Genomic DNA, 19,872 nt, shown 5'->3' with positions numbered 1-19,872 from the left:
TATTTCATAATTTATATATTTTTCATCAATGTACAATGTTTTGCTTAGTTGTGTTTGGTATGACAACACTATGTTGTCGGCCATGATTAGATTGATATTATTTTCAACATGGCGCCCAGCCTAGTTCAGAGTGTGTGTGTGTGAAAGTGCAGTGAAATTATGTTAATATCAATTGTTTATTGTGATAAATTTAGTGTATAAGTGAAAAGAGTGTGCATTAATGCAGCGGTTATCTTATCATGGCTTTGGATTTACGCTTGCATTCTCCTGCAGGCGCGGAACCTGTTGTTTATACATGGCCCCTCACATCGGGTCATGGCTCGGTAAGGAATATTTATCAAAATTTGGTTACTTAAAAACAAACATTAACTACCTTTCAAAACAGTTACACGTAATAAACAATTCAATTTCTTATATTCTGTTACTAAATAACACCTAAAGAATGAGAAATATGACATGAAATATCGTAGTGTGTAGTTAAAATAACTAGATGTATATAGATATATATGTATAATGTAGATATTTGCGTTTAGCTAATTTATAATAAAAGCTAACAGTGAATTATTTTAAAGGTTACCATCTTTTAAAATATAATTTAGGTTTATATGTTAATACAGTGCCTCATCACTGATCACATGGATCTGGTGTTGTTGAGTGTATTGACCTCGTGTTTTGTCAAGGTGTCGGCTTTTTTTAGATATGTACACACTGTTGCGTAGCTTTAACAGTCCCATATATACTTATATTTTAGATTAAAATTAAAGAATTGTTGTGACTTCAAAAGTATGTAAAATCATCCCCAAACTAAGATAGTCTTGTCTTGTTATCTATATTGTTGCTATAATATTTTTAGGTTACTCATTGCAATTGATAATAAAAGAAGAATAGATTGAACTATATTTGCAATATTTTTGTTATCTTGTTTTTTTTTAAATAAAAAAATAACTCATGACAATATATTCTAAAAGAGGTTAATGAATCCATGTTGTAAAAGCAGACTTTAAATTATAACTGTTATTTAAAGGAGTAGTGCTTAAGATATTAAAAAGCCATATCTTTAATAATAAATATAATAACATATATAAAAGTTATATTGCTGGAAGTAATACTGCTAAATATAAATCCTACTTTTAATATATAATTCATATCATTGTCATTAAAAAAATATAACAGATTGGTTGTGTGCTTAATCATTGCCAAATAAAACATGTATTGTTATCATGAACAAGTGTCATATATGCACACTCTAGTATTCTAGTAATTATATAATGTGTAATTGTTTTAAATATGATAGATAGCAAAAATTTGATATATTTCTTACACAAATCACTATTATGATATGACTTTTTTTTCTTTCTAAGTGTTTAATTTCAAAAATTTTTAATAATGTAAAATATATTTTGTATGCTGCTTTTCAAAAGTGCAATCCAATAAACTTATATTGTAAGATATTATGGATGTATTTAATTACAAATACGTTCTGTAAACTCAACTGCCCTTATTTTTTTATAACTTTACATTTAGATATATAAATTGAAAAAAATAAGGATAGTAATTTTTATACAATGACTAACTGGGAAAATAATTGAAACAAATATCTAGTCGAGTTATAACAACCTTGGGATATTCCACCTCAAAAGGTAAATAGGAAATACCATGATTTGTTATTAGGTACTTAGTGCTGATTGCTAACTTTGTAATATACATTTTTCTTTTTATTTTTGGTCTCATGCTATATCATACATATAGCAGGGAGTGTAGGGGGGACTTAGCGTTAAGACACTCCATTGCCAATTTTCAAGACATTTTATAGACTGCACTTTGCTTTGTTACCAGAGTAAAAATAAATATATTTCATTCCCGCAAGTAGGAATTGAACCTACAACTGTGTCGTCTAAATTCAGGCAATTATATAATAACATTAATTTTAAGGTTTTTTTTCCCAAAAATATTACTAATACCTACATTATTTTTACTCATTTACTTACAAATTATTTAATAATGTTTTATTTTTAATTAGTACAATGTGGAGTGCAATGCATTGTAAACAAATACTATCAAACAGCATGCAGTTTGTTAAAATATTTTTTTTATAGATCTAAATAAAAACAATAGCATTGCTTCAACTATTTAATAGATGTCAACTCTGAAAATGCTGGTAGAAGTGTTAAAAACAATCATTATTTTAATTAATGTGTTGTAGTGGAAGACCATCTGAATGTAAATGGAATGATTTCTGCTCTGTAAATGAGTGCTTCACTTTGGTAGACAAAATATGGCATTGAGTGGAGAGTGAGGGACAGAGTGTTTTCAAACTAAGTTCTCTTAACTACCTTGCTTTATGCAGGGAAAAAGTGTAATGTTAAACAAATTATTGTTTTTTTCAATGGTTCATAGAAATAACGAAACAAATATGTTATAAAATCTTCTGTAAACTTATAGCCTTTATTTTTGTTGCAGGACAAACACGATGGAGCTTTAGAAATTGTAGAAACAATAAGGTAGGGGCAGTAATTCTTTTCTTTTTTTATGACAGTGCCATTTCTGTTTGTTTGTTATTATTTTTAGCATGAATTTAATAGATTCGCGGAAATCTGTAGGTAGTTCTGTATTCTAAAAATGACAATGCGCTCTAATAACTAATAGTTGCGTGAATGTTCGCATAATACGAAGGACGTAGGGGCGATGACCGCCCGAAACAATTTCGCGCGCACTGATGAGTTACCTACTTGCAATGTAACCCTGCTGCTCAACCTGTAGCAAAACATTACTTTCGTAATTGTTAATGCAATTTTAAACGGTTCTTATAACGTACTATTATTTAGACTATATATAAATATATGTATATTCAACATATTTGAAACTATTGTTATAGCATTATTTGCATTGTACAATATATTTTATCGTATAGATTTAAAGAACAGCTTGATTATATGACGCTTACTACTCACCTGTTATGCGGGTCGGAAATAAAATAACTAGTTTGGCAAGTTGACCCGTTCGGTCCTGAGCGGTCGGGGTGGCGAGGGCGGTCGCGACCTCCTCTCGACCGGACGCGTTCACTCTTCCTTTGTGACCTTGAAATATAATTAAGGAATGCCCCAAATGCTATGATTGGTCCCTTAAATAAAGCTCCGAGGGATTGATTAAAATTATTTGTTTTAAAATAGTTTTCTTCTAAATTATTATCAACTCATAACTGTCATGTCTGTTATTCAGTCAGTTTATTTGATAACTCAAAAACAATATATAAAATACAATATTTTAAAGCTTGTGCTGTAGGTGCCTATTTAAAAGATTCTCTCTATAAAATCATGATATTTAACGACAGTGGAACGACAGGTGTGTGTAGAATATCTATAGACGCTTAATTCACTTTAGTGCACCTGTTATTGAACTGCACAAAGGTTAAATATAAGTTGTATAAGATGCTATTACAGCAGGGTGCACATTGTAAGAACTTACAAAATACTTGAGTTGTTTCAAAAATGTCATAAAATTATATACATATATCTTACGATATATCTTACGTTTTTTTTTGTTATTGCCCAGGTGGGTGTGCGACGACTTGCCCGAGATGAAAGGTGCATTGGAAAAGAACATACTGAGCGATTACGACACCCACTCATACGAAAGTATGAGAGCACTATGCGACCGCTTCAATCGCGCCATAGACTCCGTTGTCGCTTTGGTAACTATTATTAATATTTATATCTTATTTTCTGCTATTGGTGTCATCAATAATGATATATAGGTATATGTATATTGTGCTTGCATAATTTATCAAAAAAATCACGGTTATTGTTATAATTAATATGAGAATGCTCACGTTATTCTGCAACGCTAAGGTTTTTTTTATTACTAATTTAGAACTTTATATCATCATTAATATCATTTATATTTTTAGGGTGTAATTAATAAAAGTTTAAACAATAAATGTCAGTAGGTACAATATTAAAAGGTTAGAGTAATTTATTTTCTATTATAACTAAGAATCTTAAAATCCAATTAAGATTTTTTTTATTATCTACCAATTAAAAGTAGTGTAGTAATACTAATGTTGTTTCTCTACAGGGTCGGTTATCATCGCCTATTAGCACTGTTATCTTAGAAGGTCAATTTTCTAGTGTTGGTTCGCCTTCGCAACTATTACAGATTATTTGAAATGCATATTTAATGCATTTATATTTAAATGAATAAACTATACTTATTTATTCATTTATATCATAGAAATGTAATGGTATACTTATTTATAGCTTGAATATATGTATGTATAAAATATATGTACGTATACGAATATTAATATATTTTAATAAAATATTTACTATTTTGGATGTTTTAAATAATATTTTTTATTTTTTCTAGTATAGATATATTTTTTTAGTATCCATGCCCTAGAATGTAAGTCAAAATAAAGCAAAAATTATTTAAAACAATAGGTATATTAATTAGAATTTTGCCCTAAAAACGCCAATAACGAAACAAGTTTTTAATACCGTGCAAAATAATAGAAAATATAATTTAATAATACATTTTCCTCTCACATTGTATTCGAGCACTGGCATAGTTTTTAGGTCGCGGAAAAATCGTCAATGTAACCTTCATTTATTTTTACACTTCCTACATTTGCAAATAAATATTCATACAGTACTCTTTTAGTGGTTATAAAATAAATATTGCGATATTTATTAGTGCAAAGGGCTTAAATACCATTAAAACAATATTTGAATACAACTACTTTTATTAAGCTATTGTTTCTAAGACAATCATACGAAGCATGTGCAAAACGAAACGTGAATGTGGGGCAGTGAGGGGCAATAGAGGGGAGTGGGACGCGGAGTGCGGGAGGAGACGTGAGGGCCAAGATGGCGGCGAGGACGCAACGATCGATGGTCGTAGCAGACATCGCACGAGGCTACTCTATTTATACATGTTGCACACAATTTCTTATTATGCCATGAAATTATTTAGGATTTCAGAAGGCACAGCGACTAAATAAAAATAAAACGAGAAAATAATATATAATTTCGATTTTAATCAACGTTGTTTATATAAATTTAGAAAACGTGTGCGTGTCTTTTATTTTTAGCCGTCCGTTGTACCGTCTATCTCTTATGGCTTATGCTATCTCGGCAACATACTGTTAGGCTATTTATATATAGCAATGCTGAAAATAATTGTTACCGGGCGGTGGTAGCGTGTACTAGAAATAGTAACGCCAGTACAAATAAAAACTAAAAAGTTTTTAAAAATGAGATGATGATAGCCAAATAATGCTCTCTTATTATTTTATGCAATCCTATGGTACAAATAAAAAAATGTTTGTATAAAGACACATTAAAATACCTCTGTAGGATTCGGTCATGATGTCACCAAGTGATCGATGACTAGTATGCGCATACATATCACGTCCGTAACCTTGTGCTTACGATATAGGAAGTCACTTTACAGACGCACTCTATTACATTTCCTGTATTACGTTTCTAGTTCTACTTATTAATATAATATTGTTACTGATGTACTCTTTGACGACCATTTCTCTTAGGTAATATTTAGGGAAACTAAAATATATTATTAGTATTTTTTTCACTGTAAATAGTTCACGTTAATTACACTTGTTCTAATTTCTGGAATATATGTACTCAAATTGTGGACCGTTATATTAAATTTTTACCAATTTGTTATTAATTAAGACGTGAAATATTCATAAACTAATAATATAATTATTAAGTATAAAATAATATAATTATTGATCATTGAGTAGTTTCAATATGTAATTTTAATTGACTAAATTATTTTACTAAATGGTACTATAAACTGGGATGGTGTTTTGAACTGTTGAAGTACCTTTATTTTGAAGGGTTAAATATATTTAAAGTGAGCTCTGCAAAATTTGGATAGTGCTCTTCCTTAAGATTCACTTTCATTTACTACCCGTGAGCCCGTGACCCTCGATTTGGCGCTCTTCAGTGAATAAAAATGGTTATTTGCGCATGTTAGTTCGAAGTAGTCGTAGGCTCTACGTCAAAGTTAATTCTTTACTTTTTTCTTAATTCAAACTCAGACTCTAAATCAAAATCCCTAGATATAAAAATAAGTCAGAAAGTAAAGCCCCCTACCGTACATTATCTTCTGTCATTTTCCCTTTCTACAAATATTTATTTGATTAAAAAAAATGTATCCTCATTTTGAAATCAAAATCAATTTCCCACTATTAAGATCTAAAAAAATTAGGCACGTTCGCAGTATCTGAACACACTCTTTTACCTTTTATTACAATATAAAAAAAAATTGAAGCTGATTTTGTTGATCTTCACGCTGTATCCTGCAAATAGCAGGATAGGCAGAGAGAGAACCTAGAGTTAAGATACTCCATCCCCATTGAGATACTTCCGTTCCCCATGAAAGATAATTTAGGGCGAAAAATAGCACGCGATAATTGCAGTCTTTGTTTTTATTACTCCAAGAAAGTGCGCCGTATCTCATCGCTCGTGAAAGTCTTTGAATTACAAACTCTCAGTCATCGACATTAGTGTCGATCTTGAGTTGAGTGACCTCAGCAGCGGACACGCAGGCGTCTACTAAAAGTTGATTGCCTTCATTCATTGTTGATGAATTTAGACATTATTCACCTTTTGATTTTAATAATAATACTCATCGTTAACGCACATATGTAAATAATAGGACATTTATTATCACGTTGTCCATACATTAATTTATTTTAATAATATACATAAAAATTTAATAAATTGACTGCGAATTATAATAATAGTTGTTAGTTTAGGTAGTATTTGGGGGTCATTGACCGCAATATTGAGCAAGCGCGAATGTCTCACGTAGTGTTAATGACCTTTTTTTTCGGTTGCGCTAGCGATTGCTCTCGGAATTTGATTTGATCGGATAATATTTTAACTTAAATTTTATATAAAATACCAAAAGAAGTATTTGAACGCACGTTTTTACGATGAATCTCGAATAATGATAGCGAAATGGACACAAAATGAGTGGTCGTCATTTCTATTGTTTTGGTAAATAACTATTTTATTCGAAAATATTTATTTAGAAATAAGAACGTATAAGAATTTCAACATAGTGGGATTTGAGCCTGCGCCTCTTGGAATGCGAGCGAGAGAGGCGCAAATCCCACTACGTTCAAATTTTTATACGTTTTCTAAATAAGTATTTTTCTTTCCTAAGTGTAGAATAATACTTTAAAAATGGCAAAAATATTTTATTGAATTTGCTGAAACTATACTTGTCAATATAGGCTTAATTATTGTTTTTAAAATGATTTTGGCATTAGAAAACGAAAGTATTGCAGATCACTAAATGAATAATTGTAGGTCAATCGAGTCACCATATATTATGTGAGACAACTTTCACCGCCAATCTATCTATGGTATGATAATAAAAAATATGTATTAATTTTATTACTTGATACAATTGGGAGGTCATAGTTTATATTCTGAGGTGTAGACTATTAACATTGAGGTCAAATGTAGGCACAGTTCGATATAATAACGATGGATGCATGAATGAAATGCCTGCTCAACGTAAACAAGGAACGCACGAGGCCACGCGCCCACTGCCGCCTTTGCCGCGAACTGGCTGTTTCGTAAAACACCCAAACAGGCATTGACATTTATATAGTGTATTTACTTGTGTATAATACAAAAATCGAATGATATCTTTGGTAAAATAGATTTTATTTTGTATTATTATTAACAGTTTATATTTTGTATCACGATTATATATATAGATTAAAAAAACAAACAATATTTTTATAACCAGTAGAACATTAAATCACATTTTATAAATACACTTAAATAATTGCAGAAGTATCATTAATAATAACTATATTTATTTTTCAACACAAAATGCAAGAGCTACAGTAAAAAGCGTGTCCTAGAAAACTGAAAATATTTGACCTACTTTACAGTTCATGTAGCGCTTTCATTTGCTTGCACGGAACTTGAATGAAAGAATATTTTGAATATTGTTTTAGGTATTATACAGATGCAAATAACCTGGACACAAAGTAAATACTTATACGTACAAATAGAGATGATAATGTCAATGATTGAAATAGAACAATTGTCAATCGATAAGAGCGGTGGTTAATTAAATTTGTTAACCGTCCATTATATGGTACGATGTGATTCGAAATGACAAACAGTGCTTAAAAATAATTCATATGGTTGAGATATTACACATAAAACTCGTTATTTGTGTTTTGTATCAATCGTAATCGAATACAAGGCCAACCACATTGTTCCTATACGCGATCAAGTGCCTCTATAGTTCAGTATTTTGTCATACTGCCAATGTCAAGGTTAAAAAAGAATTCACATTACTTATTATTTAGTTTTTTGTCTGTCTATAGTATGTTAATAATATTAATTGGAAAAGTGTGAATACTAAGTTGTCAACTTAAATAATAACGTAATTTTTCTGTCGTTATGTAAGCACTTTCTACGTATACGAGGTTATTTTATTCAATAAATTTGAACAATTGCATTTATAGTTTAAGGTGAATTTTAAATATACATAAAATATGTAACAAATATTTTTAGGAAAAGGGAACTTCACTACCAGCTCAACGTCTAAACAAATATCCGTCGCGAGGTCTGCTAAAACACATCTTACAACAAACGTACAATCAAGCCGTTTCGGATCCTGACAAATTGAACCAATATGAACCTTTTTCACCTGAAGTAAGTTTCTTAACTTTTTTTTTCGGGTTCATGCTGTATCCTGCATATAGCAGGGTAGGTTGTGCTCCTCACTTTCAGTCGTATTTTCGAGGATTGTGTGTCGAGGTGGCGTGGAGGGGCATCGAATCCGCAACCTGTTGCGTTACACGCTTGTGTCCCTGCACCACAACTGGCCTCTATACACAGATATATAAGTTAAATATGACAATGTATAAGAAAAGACAATACAAAATTTGGTAAAATCCACTCTACCTACACCCAAATTTCTCTCTCCTTGCTATATGTAAAATGGCAATGGCACATATTTTGCAGGTATATGGCGAGACATCTTACGAGCTGGTATGTCAGATGATAGATCAGATTGACATAACGGCGGAAGATGTGTTCGTGGATCTTGGCTCGGGCGTGGGGCAGGTGGTGCTGCAGATGGCCGCCGCCACGCCGTGTCGGATATGTTTCGGAGTCGAGAAAGCAGAAGTGCCCAGTAAATATGCTGAGGTTGGTTTGTTGTTTAATTTTTGTAATTTATTATTCATATGTTATTATTATGCACGTTCTTTTTTGCAACTAATAATTTAAGCTATTATCTTGGTGAACTTATGTTTTACGAGGAGGCTAGCTCTTTATTTGATGCTTAGATCAAAATCTAAATCAAAATGCGCGGCCTTCGTGGCGCAGCGGCACAAGAGTGTGACTGTAACGCGACGGTTGTGGGTTCGATCTCCACTCGAGGAAGTGAAATATTAATTTACGTTTATATTTCCATTTCTTCGCTCTGGTGTCAAAGCAAAGCGCTGCGTTGAGTTCTGCCACTCAACACGCAAAGCTTCCAGAACTAGGTTCCATCTGCCTACTCTGCTGTGTGCGGCATACAGCGTGAAGCTGATCTAAATCTTGTGATCCTAATCATTTGACATAAGAATAGATTATCTGATTAATTATTAATGTTTTTAATTATCTGCTGGATAATTTTAAACATTATTATATACATTGCGTGATTCTAATAAATATCTGACGAGAATCTTATCATTCACATGTTGACATTGAAGAAAATTTCTGTCATTATTTTCAGTGCATGGACCTACACTTTAGAATGTGGATGAGGTGGTATGGGAAAAAGTATGGAGAGTATAAATTAATAAAAGGCGATTTTCTTATGGACGAGCATAGAGAGAAAATTAATTCGGCTACAATAGTGTTTGTAAATAATTTCGCATTTGGACCACACGTCGATCACCAATTGAAAGAAAGATTTGCGGATTTAAAAGATGGAGCTAAAATAGTGTCATCGAAGAGCTTCTGCCCGTTGAATTTTAGGATAACTGACAGGAATCTGAGTGATATCGGGACCATCATGCACGTCAGTGAAATGTCGCCGCTCAAGGGCTCCGTCTCGTGGACGGGCAAGCCAGTGTCTTACTACTTGCACATAATCGATAGGACCAAATTGGAGAGATACTTTCAAAGACTGAAAAATCCGAAACTCAAGGTCAGCAAAAGGGTCTGTTTCCAATTACATAATTACTTTTAACTATTATTATCACGCACGACCATATATAAATCATTATACAATTTATGCGTATCGTCTATTGTACACCAATGTGTTCATATTTAATGCATAAATAATGTGTCGTTTCGGTTTATTTGTTTTAACTTAAATAAAATAAATAGTTTATAAAAACAGTCATTCAAAAGTCTAAATTGGAAATTCGCATAGTGATGATATAATGGTTTGTAATAGTGCGTAGTGCAGAGCGCATGTAGACGTACGGGTATGGTTCCAGGGCGGGCAGGCGGAGGAGGAGGGCAGCAAGCGCAACGCGAGCGCTCCGCCCACGCGCCAGCCCACACCCGACCTGCTCAACGGGAACAGCAACCACAGCACCGCTTCGCTGCCCGAACGCCGCCGCAAGCTGGCGCGCCCCCGCCCCGTCAGGTAAGCCGCCAAGAGGTATGCAGAGATCGTAGCGCTTGGCGCTCCAGTCTCTCTGGCTACCCCGCTAGGGTATATAGCTTAAAATAAGATCTCTTTAAGGTATGATCAACAGTTTTTTTTTTTCAAAATTGAAAGAAATATATTTTTTAATATATATAATTTTTTATTGTAATATATATTTATATAGGTAAACATTTACCCTACTTCAGAACTTACACTGCACCGTCAATTAATTTATGGAAAAAAAATCATTTCGTACATTAAACGTTCACCTAACTTCAATAGGATGATCGTTGCTTCCAAGTGACCAGAGAGAAAATATCATTGTTCTGAAATGCAATGTATTTACATACTAGTATTGGCGATGTGCAGGGCATTTCTGTTAGTATGAGGCGAGGTTTCATAATCTAATACAAAAACTTCAAACTAATTAAATGTATTTTACCGAAAATAATTTAAACGCGAAAAATATATATTTAATTTCTTATTGAAAATCTTACTTTATGCCTCCTTGACACCTCTCTTCTCCGCCTTGGCCGCATACTTTCACGCGGCAAATTTTGTATAGATCATGACCGTAAACACGGTACTTGTGAATTCGATTCCCGCTCTTAGTAAAAATACAGACTGGTTTTATGAAAGTATTAAAAAATATATTTGAAGGCATATTAAATATATTTATGGTAGTACGTGAGTATAAAGTGTTTGTACATAAAAAAATCAATAATTGTTTCTCGTATTGTTAAATGAGTTATTAATGAATGCAACAAGTAAAGCTTTCATGCACAAACGATTCACGCACCATCCGCCTACTGTGCTGTCTACCTTAATCTATGACCTTTTTGTATTTTCATTTAGCATTGTTTATTCACAAAATACAATGAAACTGATTCCACTGTTGATAAAAAAAGTTGATAATTTTGTTAACTGTGACGACAAAGCCAATTTTGTTCATTCTGAAGCAGATAAGAGATTAAATTTATATACTGTATAAAAATATTTTTCTTTGTTCCTCACAACTACATTAGTAGACAATAATTATTTCGACTCTTTTAAATAATTAAATATTTCAATGGTTTTGCACAGAATGTTGATATAAAATCTTCTGTTTAATTATAACAAGAATTAAAAATAATAATATGTAGAAAATAAATTCTTACAGATTCAGTATGTTAAGTTATTTTGTAAATTGTGTTTATATTTTTAAGTAGTCACTTTGCTATATATGATATACATCGTGAAACAGAACTGCCTTCTGAGATTATAATCTGTATTTGAATAAAGAATATTTTTAATTTGAACAAATCAGGGGCGAGGGTGGAAGCACGCGGGCACGCGCGGCAGCGGCCAAGCGTCGCGTTGTGCGGCGCTCCAGTGACGAGACCGAGGAAGAGTCCAGCGGCACAGATGAAGCGCCCGGCCCCGAGCCTGCGCCGCGCGAGTGGGGCGCGCCCTGGGCCTCCTCCTCGCACACTGCGGACCGCAGCCAGCGCACCACTAGCAAGCGGAGCGCCAGCGCGGGCGGTGCGCGACGCCGGGCCGCTCGCGCCAAGCGCCGCCGCGCCGCGCCTGCCGCCATCGCCGGCCTCGACCTGCTGCACTCTACCACGCTGGCCTCAACGCTGCACAACGGCGCGGTCACGGCGCCGCCGCCCGGCTGCGTGGAGCAGCGGCTGTCGGCGCTGGGCGTGCAGCTGCAGCCGGCAGAGCGCCTGCACTCGGAGCTGGACATCCCGCGCGCGCCACACGCGCCCTACTCGCTGCAGCTGCTGCTCGACATGTTCCGCGACCAGTACCTCGCCTTCGTGCGCCACATGAACACGCCCGAGTACGCCGCCGACGTACGCGCGCAGATCGACAAGGAGAAGGTTCGTGCCCCAATCGACATTGTCTGTAAAATGTGCATGTCTCGTATGGTTCTTTACAAAGAATTTATTGTACTACAGGAGCGAAATCAGAAGCTAAAATCTCGTGCCTCGCAACTGGATAAACAAATCAACGTGTTAATAAGCGACAGTGTGGCTCTATTGAAAGCGCGCATGAGTGAGCTCGGCATCCATGCCAACAACACCGTCGACTTGCTCGCCAAAGCCAAAGAGATCGTAGGCCGTCACAAGGAGCTGCAAAGCAAGGCGAGCAAACTGCAAGCCCAGGTATTTTATTTATAATTTTTTTTACGGAGTTACGATCGATAGAAATGTTCACGTAAATACCTTTTTCAGGTAAACAGTATAGAAGCCGAACAGGCGCTATTAGTAAAACAGCGCACGTTCGAGATTACCGAAAAATACAGGCAAATGGGTCACATACCTCCGGACACGGAGATGACGCAGAATATAGCGCACGAGTGCATCCTGAAGGAGATATCGGCGACGCTGGCGCACAGGAAGCGCCTGCACGCGCAAGTGGGCCACCTGCGCGGCGAGATCGAGCAGATGGAGCGTGGGGCGGAGACCCGGCCAGCGCCCGCCAGCGTACCCGTGCCCGCCGGCGTGCCCGTAGCTACCGTCAAGCCACACTCTGTGAACTGCAAGCCGCGCAAGGGGCGCGACCACCGCTCGCGCTCGCAGGACTGGCCTGACGTGCCCGACGTCGGCAAGATTGACGAGCAGAACCCCGAGCTGCTCGCGCAGAAGATCCTCGAGACTGGCCGCCAGCTCGAGGCTGCCAAGGGTACCAAGCCCAACGTCATCGTCAACGGATATACCCGCATCCCGGAACCTGACCATCATAGGTACTTATCGCCTTCTTGCATTTACATTAATTAATTTTGATCTTTTCTAGTGTACTATAAAGAGTTGTTATTTTAAAGGCCATCGAAAGTGGTGCCCGTTCATCGCGCACAGTTGCATCCAGCGCGCAGTGCGCAGGCGCCGCCGCTGACGAGGCAGTCACCCGTCAAAGCGCAGAAGCCCCTGAATGTGGTGGGCAAAGTACAGGAGTCGCCTAAAGTCATCAATTTCGAGGATAGACTGAAGAGCATCATTACATCGGTGCTCAATGAGGATCAAGAGCACAGGAAAGCGTCTAGGCTTGAGGTATTGTTTTTTTTTTTTAATACTTTTTGATTTTGTTTATTTTATTGTAAAGGAAATTTGTGAAAATTAAAGGAATGAAATGAGGGTACGAAGTCATAATAAAACGTGCAGAATTTTGAAACTTACATGTTGTTAAACTAATAACTCAATGCACTATTTGTAAAATTGATTACCTGTCACACAACAATTTGTTTATCTATAATTAGGCGAAAAGTGGGGAACGGAGTATCTCCACAATAGGTTATTCTACCTGCTATGAAGTGGAATTAAGAAAATCTTGAAATGTAAATTCTGTTTCATAGCCGAGGCAGCCGATACCAAGTCACACTTATAACAATGGCTACGTGCGCCCACCGGCGCCAGCCGCGCACGCCTACGCGCAACGCCCCGCTATGGCCACGCCGCCCGCCGCCTCCCCGTACGGGCGCGCGCGCGACCTACGTGACGTGCGCGACCCCCGAGACTTGCGCGACATGCGGGATCCTCGAGACATGCGAGACGTGCGGGATCCTCGTGACATGCGTGAAGTGCGAGATCCACGAGATATACGTGAAATTCGGGACCCGCGTGACATGCGAGACGTGCGGGAAATGCGTGACGCGCGAGAAATGCGTGACGTGCGGCGGGACCGCTACGGCTACGACAGGCGCGAGGGCCGGCCCCACGTACACCCTGAGCAACGCGTTTCCGACTTACGTCATCATCATGTCGCACAACCTGACTATACGCAAGTAAGAATGATGTATATATTTATTTTTTTAAAATACCAAATTTAATGTTAAATTTGTCTGGTAGAAAATGCTTTTTAGCGTCAAGCCCGCCTATTTGTACATAAGGCGGACCTATTTTTTATGTAAATTTTGTGCAATAAAGAATAAAAAATATATATGTATTTAATTTTTATTTTGAATGATCCAGGTATCTCCGGCAAAGCTAGCGTTGCGTCGGCATTTATCGCAAGAGCGGCTAGCAGCGCCCGGCGCGCGTACTATAGGGGACCTCGTCAATGGAGAAATTGAGCGCACGCTTGAGATTTCCAACCAGAGTATCATAAACGCCACTGTAAATATGAGCGCTCGATACCACGAACCCGTCACAGCTGTTGCAGCTGCAGCTTCGCAACAACCACTAGAAGGTACAAACAAATTTAAAAATTCTATAATGATATTAATATTCTAACATGAAATGATTATAGCTAAATTATTTTCATTTTCCTACTCTAGTGCATAAAGCGCAGCGTTGAGTTTCAACGACCTTACACATCACACCATGTACAAAAAATCTGGGCGAAATATTAGTAACAGGTACTATTACTAATATTCCGCCCAGATACTATATTTAAATTGTCTATGCTGCTAGGCGGGAAAAAGCGTAAATGTGATGAATAATTAATTTGAAGTTATAACAACAGTACATTTGACCGTGCCAGGACTAGCAGCGTGCCTGCAGGCGCGCGTGCTTGCGTCAGAGTATTGGCGCGGGCGCACGCCGGCCGGCGCGCCCGAGTCCGACCCACACTCCAACACCTCCACGCCGCTCGTCGACGAGCCCCCTGAGCCCCCCGAGCCCGAAACGCACCGGCCAGGTAATGTACTGCAATGCACTCATATTACCTATCTATATTATACGTACGATTTAAAATTAATCATTCTGTAACTTTAATACCTAATATATCAAATATAATCTTTTTTTCTATCTTTTTTGTTGAACATATATATACATATATATATATATATATATATATATATATATGTGTGTGTATATGTATATATATGTATATATGTTCAAAAAAAAGATATATATAAAATCGAAAGGTCACTCATCACGAAATCTGAGAAACTACATGTGCTAGAAATCTAAAATTTTGCATAGGAGTTATTTATAGGACGTAGATGCTCGCTAAGACGGGAATTTGCAATATTCGACTTCTAAGGGGTTGTTTTTGGGGTCGAAAGTTTGTATGAAACTTCATTACTACAAATGCTAGGAGTCTCAAATTTTGCATAGACGTCACTATGACGTAGTCATGGAGACAGAAATTAATAATAACATAGTTCACGCGGGTGTAACCGCGAGCGGGCCGCTAGTATATATATATATATATATATATATATAAAAGGAGATGTTCCTAATGACTGCAGTGAGACCCACTCACAGCCATCATACTCATATATATGTTTATTTTTGTAATGTCAACACCCACTAAGAAGGGATTTTGAAAATTTTTATTAACCCTAAAAGAATGAAATAGGGGTTGAAAGTTTGTATGGATTTTTATAAAATTTGAAATTTAGACTTAAAAATATTTCATTGAACACATGTTTCATGGTTTTTTATAATTCACCCCTTGAACTGAAAATAATTTAATAACCATATTTAATAAATGTTCGTTTAGTTCAAGCAGGCGATGCCGCCCATGTCAGCTACTTTGAATATAAAAATATAAATTTTATATTTTTAAAAGACAATATTCGATATCTCCTTTTAGAAATCAAATATAAAGTTATATGGAATGCTTGTTATTTGAAATGTATGATACATATCGATTGTTTCAGAAGGCGAGGGCGGCGAAGAAGGTGAAGAGAGCAAGTGGCAAGATCGGATAGCATTTCGCTTCGACCAAATAATCTCGTTCGCATCGACGGCCATGGAGGACAAGCGGCGCCGCTCGGATGAGGCGTGCAACACCTCACCTGACTCGGGCATCGGGCACGGCGAGGTGGCGCGACCGGCGCCAGCGGGGGCGGGTGCGGGCGGCGCAGGGGCGGCGCCGGGCACGGGGGGCGCGTCGCCGTCCCCGTCCCCGCAGGCGCCGCACCACTTCAAGAAGCGCTTCTTCCGGCGCGAACAGTGGGGCGCCTGGAGCGGGGCGCCGCCGCCCGCCGCCGTGGACTGGGAGCGCCCCTAGCGCTGCGAGGTCTGCCACTTCTCGCACCGCCGCCGCTCATAGCGACCACTGTATCTGCATCACTGCCGCCCGGATGTTGACTATCGATTTTTTGTTAATTTTTTTTCGAATATATAATGTAATTATGTATATTACTGAGTTTATTTTATTTTTAAGAATTGTAATTATTTAATATTAGGTTTATTAGGTTTATATGTCGCCGTTCCTGGGAATGCCCGAACGTCTATCGCGCCGCGACAGATTTGTATTTCATGTGTTCATTTAGGTGTTAGTGTTCGGAATACATTCGTGCAGCGATTCGTTCCCGCATCGGTCGTTCGATGGTTGTTTGTTGTTTTGTGTTTCGTTTTGAAGTTTTACGGAGAGCTCAGTCTGAATAATGTCAATCATTTCTATGAGAAATCTTGCAGCTTACGTGGCGTGTGTGAGTAAATAATTTGTACATAATTATAAATAATTATGTAATATACTAGCAAAATGATGTTCAACATTTAGATTGACTCAATTATCATTTTTTTATAATTATTTTAAAATTTATAAGACGAAAATATAACCGCTGCGTTAAAAAGGTACATTCTTTAATTCAACATAATACAGTAACAAGCACTTAGCAATATGTCTGTGTAAAATTCACAAGTAACTATAATGTATACAATTTTATATAATTATGAGATAATGAGCAAGATAAAGAAAACTTAACTAGCAATACAATCTGGCAACTATTATTTTTGTAAAGTAAATTGATAAACTTTTATAGTAATTTGTGCATATGACGTTACAATAAAGGTTATGAAACGGACATCGGATAATATGCAATATATTCAAATACTATATTTATATGTATGACACTTAAATTGTAATTATAAAGAAATTGTGTATGTGCATATCATTCGCTACCAGAACATGGAGCCTTAATAAAGTTAAATCTGTATAAGAGACTAATTTATTGTTTACTTAATGCTAGGTGAAATGTCAGTATCCTAATTTTTATGCAACCCATATGTATAGTTGAATCATTTGTTACAGATTTAACTATATTGTGCCTTCATTAAAAGTACATAATAATAAATGAAATTGGTATTTTTTTATTATATAAACGGAAAATTATAAAATATATCAATATATATTCTGAAATTCATCCAAAAATAGATATTTAATTTATATATTGTGCCAAAAGTAATGCTTGTAAATAAAGGTTTTAAAAATATCTTGTTTCTAAGCGTTACATAAAATTCAGTTTCACACGGGTATTAGCAGTGTGTATAATCTCAAAAAGAGTAATATTGTATGTTTAAGATAGCACTATACTAGCCATATTTTAAGCGGAATTGATACAATTAAAGCTCGAATGCAGGAATTTCCATAGAATCCATTCCATAGAAACATGGTCATTTATCTCATATTTCTGCCACTAATCTTCTTTTCTTCTTTAATCTCGTACATTCATTATATTATGTAATATTATATGTTAAAGAGTATGCAATTCTCTTAATGTCATTTCTAAATGGCTAGTGTTATATTTTATATTGAAGTTACAGATATTTTGTCAGAAATGTTTATTCATGAAGCGAAAAAAATATTCCTAGTACGGGCTTTAAGTGCATTAATATCTAAAATTGTGGTTGGCATGCAAAAATTATTGTTAAACGATGTTATAAGACTCCCATTTTATACATTTTTGCTGAAAATGTAGCAATAGTAATAGTACGTATAAGTACGTATTTATTTATCACTACAAGACTCACTTGTAGTGGCAATATGCAGAAATCCTGCATACCAAACCAGTCAAATAAATGCCTTACTAATAATACTGTGTAATAATATTAGTGTTAGCATGCATGCTAGCCACTATTGAAGAGTTAGGTAGTTATTGCTAGAACAGGGTCTACGTACTTTCAAGGATTTCGTAGGTTAAACTTCACCGACGCCATACAGATATTCCTGTATGTCATTTTTATACACTAATACAACTTGAACAATTTATTTGTATATCGCTCACGAATATTATCCGCCTTTTAGCAATAAGGCTTTATGAATATTTAAATCGTGTGTAGAATGAATTGCTTATTAATTGATTTCTTATATAGTTATACAACATGGGTTTTAAATTTATATGATAAAATTTTTGTGGAGATGTACTTATTAATGAAATCATGATAGATTTTTTTTTTACTATTTAATTTCACTTCTGGTGCCCATTTTTTAAAAATTATTTTAGATTTTTACAATATTGTTTTCCAATGTTTGACCTAATTAATGATTTATATTAATTGGCTATTTTACAGTTGTATTTAATTTGTGTAAATTTATTCTAAAAAATTAAGTAGGGTATGGGCATTGCTGGAGGATTTTAATTGCATTAATTCAGTTGGTGAATTGTAGATATAACGCTAGAAATAAAAAAAAACATATTTATTTTGCAAGCTAAGAAAATTTTGGTTCTTGTTTAATTAAATGTCCATATCCATTTGGTGCACTATTACATTGTAAGTAAGAATTCGTCAAGATTTTATGATATGATTAATGATATTGTAAAAATAATAATTCGAGCAACGGTAATAATTAAGACCGATAAAAATTGCGTTCAGTGAAGGAGATTTTGAAGAAATAATAATGTTTTTGATACATAAGCGACTTCAACTTAAGTATATAATGCAGACTCCATTTTCATAAAAGGCCTAAAATGTAATATGTGTTCCATCTAATGAAGTTAATTTTCTTTTAGTGCACAAGTCGTTTTATGTATTTTAAGCATTGGGGTGCACTGGTTTGATTGTGCCTGAAAACTCACCAATGCCGCTCCAAACCTCAAAATTGTGTATTTGTAATATAAGTTAGCTTATAAATCGGTTCTAATGTACCAGTAGTTACGTAGTGTATATTGGCATTAAAATGAGCATTTCAAGAATATCTCGAGGAGTGATTACATTATTCAGTTTTGACTATTTTTTTTATATGGGGGAATGAGCTAATCAGTGTGACGTTAGTGTCTAAAATAGTACAAATGAGAAGACTTATTGTCGTAAGCCTCGGATTTTCAACATTGCAAATGCTAGGTTTGAGATGTATCCCTGTGTACTAGTTTTATTTTGTACTAAAAGTTAAAAATAAATGAATTAATTATATGAAGTATTTTTTTATTGCAATGTCACCATAAAAATTACAATAACTTCTTGGGATTATAACAATATAACATTTTGTGTATCGTCATATCGGGTCGTTTTCACCCAAATTAGGGACAATGCGAGTTGAGTAGCGGATTGTGATGGTTATGTG

General features: G+C 35.6%; 1 protein-coding gene across 5 annotated transcripts; it reads left to right on the top strand.

The window, feature by feature from the left end:
- Positions 1 to 84: 84 nt before the first annotated feature.
- On the top strand, positions 85 to 19,725 carry gpp (DOT1 like histone lysine methyltransferase grappa). Of its 5 annotated transcripts, none has more exons than XM_085191508.1 (15): positions 85 to 323; positions 2,461 to 2,501; positions 3,553 to 3,691; positions 8,574 to 8,714; positions 9,027 to 9,212; positions 9,787 to 10,203; positions 10,499 to 10,650; positions 11,960 to 12,518; positions 12,597 to 12,803; positions 12,873 to 13,384; positions 13,463 to 13,688; positions 13,991 to 14,419; positions 14,607 to 14,823; positions 15,100 to 15,273; positions 16,244 to 19,725. In XM_085191508.1, exons 1-15 carry the CDS (start codon positions 240 to 242, stop codon positions 16,594 to 16,596), a joined length of 3,837 nt encoding a protein of 1,278 aa, XP_085047634.1. In that variant the 5' UTR covers positions 85 to 239; the 3' UTR covers positions 16,597 to 19,725. The 5 variants fall into 5 exon arrangements, with proteins under 5 accessions (XP_085047634.1, XP_085047635.1, XP_085047633.1 ...); XM_085191509.1 differs by having other exon boundaries at positions 9,787 to 10,215; positions 15,118 to 15,273; XM_085191507.1 differs by having other exon boundaries at positions 9,787 to 10,215; positions 16,247 to 19,725.
- Positions 19,726 to 19,872: the final 147 nt, after the last annotated feature.

Source organism: Heliconius melpomene, chromosome 10, assembly GCF_056956725.1.
Source record: "Heliconius melpomene rosina isolate 202511_hmr_F chromosome 10, ASM5695672v1, whole genome shotgun sequence".
In the NCBI taxonomy this organism is placed as follows: Eukaryota; Metazoa; Arthropoda; class Insecta; order Lepidoptera; family Nymphalidae; genus Heliconius; species Heliconius melpomene.
Note: the sequence above shows the minus strand (reverse complement) of the source record. Positions and strands in the feature narration are given on the sequence as shown.

Coding starts and splice junctions, on each gene's coding strand:
- gpp (XM_085191506.1), top strand. CDS start 240: ATGGCTTTGGATTTACGCTTGCATTCTCCTGCAGGCGCGGAACCTGTT. Junction 3,692..8,573: donor TAGACTCCGTTGTCGCTTTG/GTAACTATTATT, acceptor AAATATTTTTAG/GAAAAGGGAACTTCACTACC. Junction 10,216..10,498: donor AACTCAAGGTCAGCAAAAGG/GTCTGTTTCCAA, acceptor GTATGGTTCCAG/GGCGGGCAGGCGGAGGAGGA.